The sequence below is a fragment of the Alosa sapidissima genome, chromosome 21, assembly GCF_018492685.1.
Source record: "Alosa sapidissima isolate fAloSap1 chromosome 21, fAloSap1.pri, whole genome shotgun sequence".
Taxonomy (NCBI): Eukaryota; Metazoa; Chordata; class Actinopteri; order Clupeiformes; family Clupeidae; genus Alosa; species Alosa sapidissima.
In genome coordinates, this window is record NC_055977.1 from 19,103,648 (window position 1) to 19,116,518 (window position 12,871).

A 12,871-nucleotide genomic window follows, 5' to 3' on the forward strand; every position below is an offset into this window, starting at 1 on the left:
GGTTTTGCTGTTGATAGTACCCACAAAATACTAAGATAATTTTTGATTTTATTTTACTAAATGCATACAGCGGGGAAAATAAGTATACTTCCAATGAGGCTATTCACATGAAATTTTCACTGGACATTAGTATTAACTTAGGTAATCCACACATATATGAACATCCAAACATTAATGTCTAAAAGTAGAGTTATGAGTAAAAAAGTGGAACGGCAGAGGGAAAAAGCAATGAACACGCTAACAAAAAGCTGTACACAAAGGCAAGGAATGGCAAGGAACAAACTGGAATCTATAAGTAGTTAGAGAAATTATCCCTCCTATCTGTGCAAATTGATATAAGCTGGGATAGTACATACTGGTGGGCTATAAAAAGTGTTTTTGTCACCAAGGTGTCACACAAGAAACATTTTGTGATGGGTAAAAGCAAAGAGCTCTCCCAAGACCTTTGCAACCTTATTGTTGCAAAACATATCAATGGAACTGGTTACAGATGCACTTCAAAACTTCAGAATCATCCAGCAAGCAGTATTGGAGCCATTATCTGCAAGTGGAAGGAACATCACTGCATCATCAACTGGCCATGCACAGAATCTCCTTGCAAGATTTTTGACCAGGAAGTCAGAAGGATAGTCAGAAGAGTAGCCCAAGACAGTTGAAGGAATGATGAATGGAGTCATTTTGATCCGGGAGAATCTTTACATCCACCAGGAAGATGAGGATGAGACATGGCTAGACCTTACAGCAGGACAATGATCCAAACCATTCAGCAAAAGAAACTCTCAATTTGTTTCAGAGAAAGGATATCAAGGCCCTGACTTCAACCCAATTGAACAGTTTTGGAAGTTAACTATTGACATAAGAGTGACATGACACTGTCATGAACATATGACACTGTCATAACACATGAACCCTAACTCTAACCCTAATTTGTTATGACAAAAACCGAATGTCACTTAACAGAAGTGTTATGTCATAAACGTTTATGACTTGTTTATGACACATTCATGATAGTGTCATGTCACTCTTATGTCAATACTGTCAAGTAAAGTGTAACCAATACTTTTTCCCTGTCATTCCACTTTATTACACATAACTCTACCTATGGACTCTAATGTATGGATTTTTGGTAACACTTTACTTGACGGGTGAGTTCATAACACATTCATAGCAGCTGTCATAAACTGCACATAAAGCATTCATGACTGTTTCATGAGACATGACTCAACATTCATACTAAACCTTTCATGAATGTAGAAGACAGAACGATGACAACTTGTCAAAATAAAAGTCCAACAATCGCAAAGCAGCATTGCCGTTCTTCTCTCCAGCCTTAATTGGAAATTGTAAATATTTCATGAATATCTTATGGAGTCTACATCGAATGTCACTTTACTATACAAGTTGGGAAGTATTCGTAATCACATCGTTTAACACTGGGAGGTAAACTAGCCTATATTCAGCCGTATTTGTGTAACCTGTGGCAAAAGATGAGAAATCATCTGCAAAGGTTACATCATAAAACAAATACATTTTTATGAAACAAGAATTATTTGCTTGACCATGTTCTGTCATTTTGGCACTGGAGCCCACTGACTCAGATGGGACGTGATCAGGTAAGAGGTTTGGAACAAAAACGGCAATGCCGCTTTGCGATTGTTGGACTTTTATTTTGACAAGTTGTCGTCGTTCTGTCTTCCACATTCATGAAAGGTTTGGTATGAATGTTGAGTCATGTCTCATGAAACAGTCATGAATGCCTTATGTGCAGTTTATGACAGGTGCTATGAATGTGTTATGAACTCACCCGTCAAGTAAAGTGTTACCATTAATACTAATGTCTGGTGAAAATTTCATGCAAATAGCCTCATTGAAAGTATACTTACTGAAAAAAATGTTGACGTGTTCAAAACTTATTTTCCCCACTGTATATGCCTTTGATATATCAATTACTGAGTCGCACCGATTGGAACACCAGAAATCACGGCAGCGTCATCCTCACACAATTGGCATGTACAAGATAAGACCCAGGATGCCCATGCATGCCAGTGCCCTACCAATATCAATATTAGATCTGTAAACATGCCCTCAGGAGACATGCGTATGTGCCCCACCGCCAAGTTGACAAATTACTGCTGATTGGCTACCACAGCATCTCTCCCAGAGGATATAAGCCTGGCACACCAAGGCACCAACAAGCTGTTGAGCCTCTGGGACTATCACTCAGGTAAGGGGCAAATACACACCATGGAAAGTATATATATATATATACAGTACACACACACACATAATTATTTCACTTAAGTTTGTGAAAAATAATCATGTAATTCCAGTAATGATGTTTAGCATTGTAAATTGTGTGACAACTTTCTTACTAGAGATTTTACTTTATTAGATTTGCTTTCAACAGCCATGATGATGATGAGGAAACTATCATGCCTGGCAATTTTGCTGTTTTGTGGTAAGGCTTCCACTACAGAATCCTACACATCCCATTGGTCTGTGGTTTATACATCTTTCACATTTCACACTTTTAGATCTGGTCAAGAATGACAAATATAAAACTTACATTTGTCAGGTGAAAGTCTCCACTCTGAGCTGCAACTACCTAACACAGTATATTTTTTAATGCTCTAAAAAAAATCACAAACAGGCCTGATATTGAACTGGGCTAGAACAGTTCAAATAGACCACGGTGAATTATCATAAATCGGCTCCTCATACATAACCACCTATGTTTGTGTTTCAAAATATTAACTTATTTCTGTTTTACTTTTTCCTTAAGCATTATCTGGGTCTCACAGTTGTGTTTCTTTCTCCCAGGGGTCTGTGCTGCTGAGGGAGAGCAGAAGCAGCTGACTTGGCTCCAAGAGAACATCTACAGCAATATGGGCATCTGCTGGATCATGGGCAACCCCCACTACCGCACCTTTGACAACCACTATTACAGCTTCATGGGTAACTGCACCTATGTCATGGCTTCCAGTAAATGCAGTGACAGCGGTAACACTCCTTTCTTTGAAGTGGAGGTCAAAAATGAAAACAGCCCAAAGTCAGAGATCCCTGATGTAGAAATGGTTGTTGTCAAAGTCTATGACTACACCTTCACTATTTACCGGACAGAATATGGAATAGTGAGAGTAAGTGGAACATTTTTTGTGATCATGATTACTCTGCTTTATGTAACTTTTTATGTAAACTCTTCACTAAATTCAGACAATTGCAATGTTTATTGCTTTATATAAATAAAGTTTGTTTTTGGTTTAGAAAAAATCTAAAATGGCCATGTCTTTTTTATTGGTTTATTTCAGTTCAACAATAACCTGTGGAACCTCCCAATGTACCTTGATGATAGAGTGGCCGTGCTTCCCAGTGGCATGTCTGTCCTGCTGAAGACCGACTTCGGCCTATCGGTGCAGTATGACTGGCAGCAGTACCTGGTGGTCATGGTGCCCGATAGCTTCAAAGGCATGACCTGTGGCCTCTGTGGAAACTTCAACGACAAAGATAGCGATGACATGCTTCTGCCCAATGGCAGCCCCGCAGGCAGCACTGCGGCACTGGGCAAGGGCTGGAGAGTGCCAGGAGTGGTCGACGATGCCACCTGTCGGGATGAGTGTGACAACCAGTGCGAGAAGTGCGAGCACGGCTCCTTCCTCGAGCACGTGACTGGGAAGGTCTTCTGCAGTCTCATGACACAGGTGATGAACGGGCCACTGAGTGGGTGCAGTGCCGTCATCCCAAGGAACGTCTACAACGACTACTGCCAGTATGATGTGTGCATGGGAAAGAGCATGAAGAAATTCCTCTGTGACACCCTGCATGTGTACACTGATGCCTGCCAAAGAGCTGGAGTCAAGGTCCTCAACTGGAGAGGATTGGTTGGTTGCCGTAAGTAATAATATAAGCTACAAGTGAAAATAAAAAAGCATTATATCAGTAAATGAACGACATCTTACTGATGAATGATCTTCCATGAAAATGGTATGTTAAAGAGAACATAAGAGGACATTAAATATGTTTAAGCATACTACCAATTTCCTGTTTTAGAATTTCTTCCAGTAAGCTTGCGCAAAAGTATGTCTGCAAAACTAATTACAACTCCACAACAATGTCCTGTCTTGAAGGACATTTGAAGTAAAACTGTACTGCTACACCCACATGGCTTCGGTTTATAGAAAATCCTGGTAGCTTGTTTCATGACGGCAAACTAATGGGGATGTTGTTCTGCTCTTTACCATATCAGATGATCCCCAATGCCCTAAGAACAGCCACTATGAGCATTGTGGCAGTGCCTGCCCAGCCACATGTGACAACCCAAGGGCTCCATCAGAGTGTGGTGGGCGATGTGTTGAGGGTTGTATGTGCGATGACGGCTTTGTGCTCAGGGGCAACGAATGTATCCCCCAGTCCCATTGTGGATGCCTCTATGAAAAGACAGGAAGTTATGTGAAACCTGGAAAGTCCTTCTGGACAGACAACTGCCAGAAATTCTGTACCTGTGAGCCCAGTAATGGTCAATTGGTTTGCCAATCAGAGGGGTGTTCAGACGGACAACAGTGCAAAGTGGTGAAGGGAATCATAGGCTGCTATGCCTCATCTAACGGCATTTGCACCATCTCAGGAGACCCCCATTATAAAACATTCGACAACCACCTCTACTCTTTCCAAGGCAATTGCACATACACTGCTGCCAAGGCCACCCACATTGAGGGCACACACCTCCATCCCTTTACAGTGGTGGTAGAGAATGAGAAGTGGCAGAATACAGAGCTTACTGCTGCCAAAGCTGTTGCTGTGGAGGTTTATGGGCAAACATTGGTACTGAGGAAAAACCAAATTGGAGTAGTCATGGTAAGGTGGAAAGTTACTTTGGTTGTTTTCGAATGCTACAAGAAATTCAATTGTAAGGCAAACTGCAAGACATACTGTAGAAAAAGACATGCTACAAAATAGCATGTTGCAAAAAGTGTATTGCTGTTGTCTCTTCTTTATTATTCAATTTCCATGTTTATTCATGGTTTCATTTTCAGGTGGATGGTGTTCTTATGAATTTGCCAGTGAATCTAAATAATGGCCAAGTGGAAGTTTATCAAGATGGCAGCTATGATGTCATCAAAACCGATTTTGGCCTGATAGTGACATACGACCTGGTATACCGCGTCACTGTAACTGTTCCTGGCTCATATCATGGTAAGACCAGTGGCCTGTGTGGCAACTTCAACGGTAACAAGAATGACGAGTACATGCTGCCTGACGGCAAGGAGACAAAAAGCATCAAAGAGTTTGGTGCAGCCTGGAAGGAATCTGTGCAAGGTGTGGTGTGTGATGATGGCTGCACCGGTGATTTCTGCCCCAAGTGTGCTGAGGATAAGAAACGCATCTTTGAGGCTGACTGCAGCATCATCAAAAACGCCAATGGCCCCTTTGCTGCCTGTCTCAGCGTCATCGATCCAGAGTCATACTTCAGGGACTGTGTCTATGATGTCTGCATGGGCAATGGAGACCGCAACATGCTCTGCCACAGCATTGCTGCATATGTGTCTGACTGCCAGGACTTTGGTGTTGCCATAAAGGACTGGAGAACCCCAACCTTCTGTCGTAAGTGTCTCTTTTAGATTAGATGTATTTGATTAGTTCATAGTTACAATTATTTCTGTAACTGTCTTTGCCATAAAAATAATAATCTTCACTCAACTCCGCCTCCTCTTTTCCAGCCCTGTCCTGCCCTGCCAACAGTCACTACCAGATCTGTGCCGAGACCTGCAACTCACCCTGTCCTGGCCTCGCAAATATTGTCAGCTGCCCCAAAACCTGTGCAGAGGGCTGTGCCTGTGACTCTGAGTACTCTTTCAATGGGGTCAACTGTGTTAAATCAGATGAGTGCAGCTGCTACTATGATGGACACACATACAAGGTGAGATTGAAAACAGATCGTTCTTAATCAATTGTGAACTTCAGCTGATGCAGATCCTGTAATCTGTCTAATCAGAAGAAGCAGAGGATAGAACTCAAGAAACTCTAAGGGCTCTAATTAGTTATGACACTCAATGCGCACCGCGCTACACAGCGCACAGACAAGGAAGTTCTTAGTACATTATTTAATTTAATAGTGACAGTTTCCTAGCCTAGAAATTTAGACGCACCCTAGTGGCAGCAAATGTAATTTGCAGCCAGGGTAGTCTAGCAACTCTCCGTTGGCTTGTGAGCTGGAAAAACCAAACTTCGGTCAGGCCAATCACATTGTGTATAGAGTCGGTGGACGGGCTTAACATAATAAGTTCAAATTAATGTCTTAAGTATTAATGGTATTCACCATACATACTCTACTACTTCTACAAAATCCTGATCATTACAGCCTGTAAGAGATTGCTGAATGGCTCTCTCACTTTTAGATTGGTGAGACTGCTATCAGCGACGACTGCACTGAGCGCATTACCTGCCAGTCTGCTGGTGTTGTGAAGCGAGAAAGCATCCACTGCAAGAGCGACGAAATCTGCAAAGTGAAGAATGGTGTCCGTGGTTGCTTTAACCCCAGCTGCGTCTATAATGGACACACATACAAGGTGAGATGATAATGTGCTTGTTGCAAAGTGTTGATCATCTTGTTGTTGCAAAGGTGACGCAAAAGTGTGGATCATCTTGTTGATCACCTCAAAACTGTTGACCATCTTGTTGGTGCAAAGGTGTTTCTTCATATTGTAGATCACCTAAACACTGGACAAAGCGTACACATTCTCAGCTGTTTTTTGTCTCTCTCCCTCAGAGTGGTGAGTCTGTGGTCAACGAGGACTGTACTGAGCGCATTACCTGTCAGGCCTCTGGTATACAGCACGAACGCATCCACTGCAAGAGTGGCGAAATCTGCATGATCAAATACGGTGCCCGTGGTTGCTTTTCCCCCATCAGCTGCGTCTATAATGGACACACATATAAGGTGAGATGATAATGTGCTTGTTACAAAGTGTTGATCGTCTTGTTGATGCAAAGGTGACGCAAAAGTGTTGATCATCTTGTTGATCACCTCAAAACTGTACGAGGCCAACACATTCTCAGCTGTTTCCTGTCTATCTCCCTCAGAGTGGTGAGTCTGTGGTCAACGAGGACTGTACCGAGCGCATTACCTGTCAGTCATCTGGCATTGTGCAGCACGAACGCATCCACTGCAATAGCGACGAAGTCTGCAAGGTGAAGGAAGGTGTCCGCGGTTGCTTTACCCCCACCAGCTGCGTCTATAATGGACGCACATACAAGGTGAGATGATAATGTGCTTGTTTCAAAGTATTGATCATCTTGTTGTTGCAAAGGTGCCGCAAAAGCGTTGATCATCTTGTTCATCACCTCAAAACTGGACCAGGCAAACACATTCTCAGCTGTTTCCTGTCTCTCTCCTTCAGAGTGGTGAGTCTGTGGTCAACGAGGACTGTACCGAGCGCATTACCTGTCAGTCATCTGGCATTGTGCAGCACGAACGCATCCACTGCAATAGCGACGAAGTCTGCAAGGTGAAGGACGGTGTCCGCGGTTGCTTTACCCCCACCAGCTGCGTCTATAATGGACGCACATATAAGGTGAGATGATAATGTGCTTGTTGCAAAGTATTGATCATCTTGTTGTTGCAAAGGTGCCGCAAAAGCGTTGATCATCTTGTTCATCACCTCAAAACTGGACCAGGCAAACACATTCTCAGCTGTTTCCTGTCTCTCTCCTTCAGAGTGGTGAGTCTGTGGTCAACGAGGACTGTACCGAGCGCATTACCTGTCAGTCATCTGGCATTGTGCAGCACGAACGCATCCACTGCAATAGCGACGAAGTCTGCAAGGTGAAGGACGGTGTCCGCGGTTGCTTTACCCCCACCAGCTGCGTCTATAATGGACGCACATACAAGGTGAGATGATAATGTGCTTGTTGCAAAGTATTGATCATCTTGTTGTTGCAAAGGTGCCGCAAAAGCGTTGATCATCTTGTTCATCACCTCAAAACTGGACCAGGCAAACACATTCTCAGCTGTTTCCTGTATCTCTCCTTCAGAGTGGTGAGTCTGTGGTCAACGAGGACTGTACCGAGCGCATTACCTGTCAGCCATCTGGCATTTTGCAGCACAAACCCATCCACTGCAAGAGTGACGAAATCTGCATGATCAAATACGGTGTCCGCGGTTGCTTTTTGCTCCCCATCTGCATCTATAATGGACGCACATACACTGTAAGATGATAATGTATTTGTTGCAAAGTATTGATAATTTTGTTGCTGCAAAGGTGCCACAAAGGTGTTGATCATTTTGTTAATCACCTCAAAAAATGGACAAGGCAAACACATTCTCAGCTGCTTCCTGTCTCTCTCCCTCAGGTTGGTGAGTCTGTGGTCAATGAGGACTGTACCGAGCGCATTACCTGTCTGCCATCTGGCATTGTTCAGCACGAACCCATCTACTGCAATAGCGATGAAGTCTGCAAGGTGATGAATGGTGTCCGCGGTTGCTTTAGCCCCACCCAGTGCTACTATAATGGACGCACATACAAGGTGAGATGAAATGTGCTTTTAGCAAAGTGTTGATCTTATTGTTGCTGCAAAGGTGCCGCAAAGGTGTTGATCATTGTGTTGATCTCTTCAAAACTGGACAAGGCAAACACATACTCAGCTGTTTTCTGTCTCTGTTTCAGATGGGTGAGTCTGTGATCAAAGAGGACTGTACCGAGCGCATTACCTGTCAGTCCTCTGGAATTGTGCAGCGCGAACCCATCCACTGCAATAGCGACGAAGTCTGCAAGGTGAATGACGGTGTCCGCGGTTGCTTTAGCCCCAACAGCTGCTACTATGATGGACACAGATATAAGGTGAGATGAAATGTGCTTTTAGCAAAGTGTTGATCATATTCTTGCTGCAAAGGTGCCTCAACGTTGTTGATCATCTTGTTGATCACCTCAAAACTGGACCAGGCAAACACATTCTCAGCTGTTTTCTGTCTCTCTTTCAGATGGGTGAGTCTGTGGTAAACGAGGACTGTACCGAGCGCATTACCTGTCAGTCCTCTGGAATTGTGCAGCACAAACCCATCCACTGCAATAGCGACGAAGTCTGCAAGGTGAATGACGGTGTCCGCGGTTGCTTTAGCCCCAACAGCTGCTACTATGATGGACACAGATATAAGGTGAGATGAAATGTGCTTTTAGCAAAGTGTTGATCATATTCTTGCTGCAAAGGTGCCTCAACGTTGTTGATCATCTTGTTGATCACCTCAAAACTGGACCAGGCAAACACATTCTCAGCTGAGTTCTGTCTCTCTCCCTCAGATTGGTGAGTCTGTGGTCAACAAGGACTGTACCGAGCGCATTACCTGTCAACCATCCGGCATTTTGCAGCCCGAAACCATGCACTGCAAGAATGACGAAATTTGCATGATCAAATATGGTGTCCGTGGTTGCTTTTCCCTCCCCATCTGCGTCTATAATGGACACGCATACAAGGTGAGATGATAATGTGCTTGTTGCAAACTGTTGATCATTATGTTGCTGCAAAAGTGTTGATCATCTTGTTGATCACCTCAAAACCGGACCCGGCAAACACATTATCAGCTCTTTCCGTCTCTCTCCCTCAGATTGGTGAGTCTGTGGTCAACGAGGACTGTACCGAGCGCATTACCTGTCAGCCATCTGGCATTGTGCAGCACGAACCCATCTACTGCAATAGCGACGAAGTCTGCAAGGTGAAGGACGGTGTCCGCGGTTGCTTTAGCCCCACCAGTTGCGTCTATGATGGACGCACATACAAGGTGAGATGATAATGTGTTTTTTGCAAAGTGTTGATCATCTTGTTGCTGTAAAGGTGCTGCAATGGTGTTGATCCTTTTGTTGATCGCCTCAAAACTGGACCAGGCAAACACATTCTCAGCTGTTTCCTGTCTCTCTCCCTCAGAGTGGTGAGTCTGTGGTCAACGAGGACTGTACCGAGCGCATTACCTGTCAGCCATCTGGCATTATGCAGCACGAACGCATCCACTGCAATAGCGACGAAGTCTGCACGATCAAATACGGTGTCCGTGATTGTTTTTCCCTCCCCAGCTGCCACTATGATGGACACACATACAAGGTGAGATGATAATGTGCTTGTGGTAAAGTGTTGTTCATCTTATTGTTGCAAAGGTGCCGCAAAAGTGTTGATCATCTTGTTGCTGCAAAGGTGCCGCAAAGGTGTTGAGCATTTTGTTGATCACCTCAAAACTGGACCAGGCAAACACATTCTCAGCTGCTTCCTGTCTCTCTTCCTCAGATTGGTGAGTCTGTGGTAAACGAGGACTGTACCGAGCGCATTACCTGTCAGTCATCTGGCATTTTGCAGCACGAACCCATCTACTGCAATAGCGACGAAGTCTGCAAGGTGAAGGACGGTGTCCGCGGTTGTTTTACCCCCACCAGTTGCGTCTATGATGGACGCACATACAAGGTGAGATGATAATTTGCTTGTTGCAAAGTTGTTGCAAAGGTGTCGCAAAAGTGTTGATCATCTTGTTGATTACCTCAAAACTGGACCAGGCAAACACATTCTCAGCTGCTTCCTGTCTCTCTTCCTCAGATTGGTGAGTCTGTGGTAAACGAGGACTGTACCGAGCGCATTACCTGTCAGTCATCTGGCATTGTGCAGCACGAACCCATCTACTGCAATAGCGACGAAGTCTGCAAGGTGAAGGACGGTGTCCGCGGTTGTTTTACCCCCACCAGTTGCGTCTATGATGGACGCACATACAAGGTGAGATGATAATTTGCTTGTTGCAAAGGTGTCGCAAAAGTGTTGATCATCTTGTTGATTACCTCAAAACTGGACCAGGCAAACACATTCTCAGCTGCTTCCTGTCTCTCTTCCTCAGATTGGTGAGTCTGTGGTAAACGAGGACTGTACCGAGCGCATTACCTGTCAGCCATCTGGCATTGTGCAGCACGAACCTATCTACTGCAATAGCGACGAAGTCTGCAAGGTGAAGGACGGTGTCCGCGGTTGTTTTACCCCCACCAGTTGCGTCTATAATGGACGCACATACAAGGTGAGATGATAATTTGCTTGTTGCAAAGGTGTCGCAAAAGTGTTGATCATCTTGTTGATTACCTCAAAACTGGACCAGGCAAACACATTCTCAGCTGCTTCCTGTCTCTCTTCCTCAGATTGGTGAGTCTGTGGTAAACGAGGACTGTACCGAGCGCATTACCTGTCAGTCATCTGGCATTGTGCAGCACGAACCCATCTACTGCAATAGCGATGAAGTCTGCAAGGTGAAGGACGGTGTCCGCGGTTGTTTTACCCCCACCAGTTGCGTCTATGATGGACGCACATACAAGGTGAGATGATAATTTGCTTGTTGCAAAGTTGTTGCAAAGGTGTCGCAAAAGTGTTGATCATCTTGTTGATTACCTCCAAAACTGGACCAGGCAAACACATTCTCAGCTGCTTCCTGTCTCTCTTCCTCAGATTGGTGAGTCTGTGGTAAACGAGGACTGTACCGAGCGCATTACCTGTCAGCCATCTGGCAGTGTGCAGCACGAACGCATCCACTGCAATAGCGACGAAGTCTGCACGATCAAATACGGTGTCCGTGATTGTTTTTCCCTCCCCAGCTGCGACTATGATGGACACACATACAAGGTGAGATGATAATGTGCTTGTGGCAAAGTGTTGTTCATCTTATTGTTGCAAAGGTGCCGCAAAAGTGTTGATCATCTTGTTGCTGCAAAGGTGTTGAGCATTTTGTTGATCACCTCTGAACTGGACAAGGCAAACACTTTCTCAGTTGTTTCCTGTCTCTCCGCCTCAGATTGGTGAGTCTGTGATCAACGAGGACTGTACCGAGCGCATTACCTGTCAGCCATCGGGCATTGTGCAGCACGAACGTATCCACTGCAATAGCGACGAAGTCTGCAAGGTGAAGGACGGTGTCCGCAACTGCTACCACCAAGTCCATCAATGCACAATAGCAACCAATGCAGCTCTCACCACGTTCAGTGGGAGTGGCGGCGACATTGATGTCTCAGGGGCCTTTGACATTGTGAAAGTGTGTGACGGGTCTGTGGTAAAGGAGTGGTTCCGTGTGGTCGTGAAGCTCCAGGAATGTGGACGTGCTGGCCTGAGGCGTGTTGAGGCTGTCTATGTCTTCTTTGATGCTCTGGCCATTACTGTTAATGCCAAGCACCAGACTTGGGTGGGTCATGTTTTTTTGTGTTTACTGTGGACCTTTAGCCACACAAATACCAGTATATCCCAAATATATCACCAGGAGATTTCACTACTCATATTGTCTTGTCATAAACAAGTTTTATTTTATCTTATAGGTTAATGGCAGGAGAGTCAACCTGCCTAGTCTGCTTAAGAACGAGATCTCAGTGAAAATCTCCGAGAAGACAGTGGTCATTGAGAAGATGTCAGCCCTGCGTGTGACCTACAGCATGACACAGGATATCAGCGTGACTGTCAGTGACCACTTTGCTGACAAGGTGTGCGGAGCTTGTGGGAAAATGACTGGAGATGTCAGCATCACAGTTGACAGCAAGTCCATCAAAAAGTGGATGGACTCCTGGAGAGCACCTGACTTCCCAACCTGGTGAGTTTGCTGGATGTTGAAGATGCCTTCTTCACTGAATTAAACTGAATATTGAAATGACTCTGTGGTAATTCTTGTCTCTCTCTTTCTCTCTTTTTTAGTGAGCAGTAAATCAATGGGATCCAGTCCGGTAGTCATCGACAGTACTGACATTTTCATCCACTTTTTCGCCCATCGACAATGAATTGAATCAGTTCACTTCTATTGTAAATGTAATTGCAGTAGTTACCTCCTCTTTAAAAGCTATTTCACTGTAAAATATGTGCCACTGTCTCAACTGCTTTCATC

The 12,871-nt window shown here is 44.5% G+C and overlaps 1 protein-coding gene across 1 annotated transcript; it reads left to right on the forward strand.

The window, feature by feature from the left end:
- Positions 1–2,210: 2,210 nt before the first annotated feature.
- LOC121695384 (zonadhesin-like) lies at positions 2,211–12,871 on the forward strand. Its single transcript, XM_042076162.1, has 27 exons — positions 2,211–2,224; positions 2,393–2,458; positions 2,821–3,137; positions 3,309–3,888; positions 4,244–4,851; positions 5,031–5,598; positions 5,715–5,914; positions 6,393–6,563; positions 6,764–6,934; positions 7,078–7,251; positions 7,395–7,568; positions 7,712–7,885; positions 8,029–8,202; positions 8,347–8,520; positions 8,661–8,834; positions 8,975–9,148; positions 9,291–9,464; positions 9,596–9,769; positions 9,913–10,086; positions 10,267–10,440; positions 10,570–10,743; positions 10,862–11,035; positions 11,154–11,327; positions 11,458–11,631; positions 11,801–12,184; positions 12,315–12,583; positions 12,685–12,871. Exons 2-27 carry the CDS (start codon positions 2,410–2,412, stop codon positions 12,692–12,694), a joined length of 5,937 nt encoding a protein of 1,978 aa, XP_041932096.1. The 5' UTR covers positions 2,211–2,224; positions 2,393–2,409; the 3' UTR covers positions 12,695–12,871.

What these genes read in the sequence shown, in the direction of transcription:
- LOC121695384 (XM_042076162.1), top strand. Translation starts at nt 2,410, where the DNA reads ATGATGATGATGAGGAAACTATCATGCCTGGCAATTTTGCTGTTTTGT. An exon ending in ATGATGGACACAGATATAAG is followed by an intron (nt 9,149 to 9,290) that starts GTGAGATGAAAT and finishes TCTCTCCCTCAG; the next exon opens with ATTGGTGAGTCTGTGGTCAA. An exon ending in ATGCCAAGCACCAGACTTGG is followed by an intron (nt 12,185 to 12,314) that starts GTGGGTCATGTT and finishes TTTATCTTATAG; the next exon opens with GTTAATGGCAGGAGAGTCAA.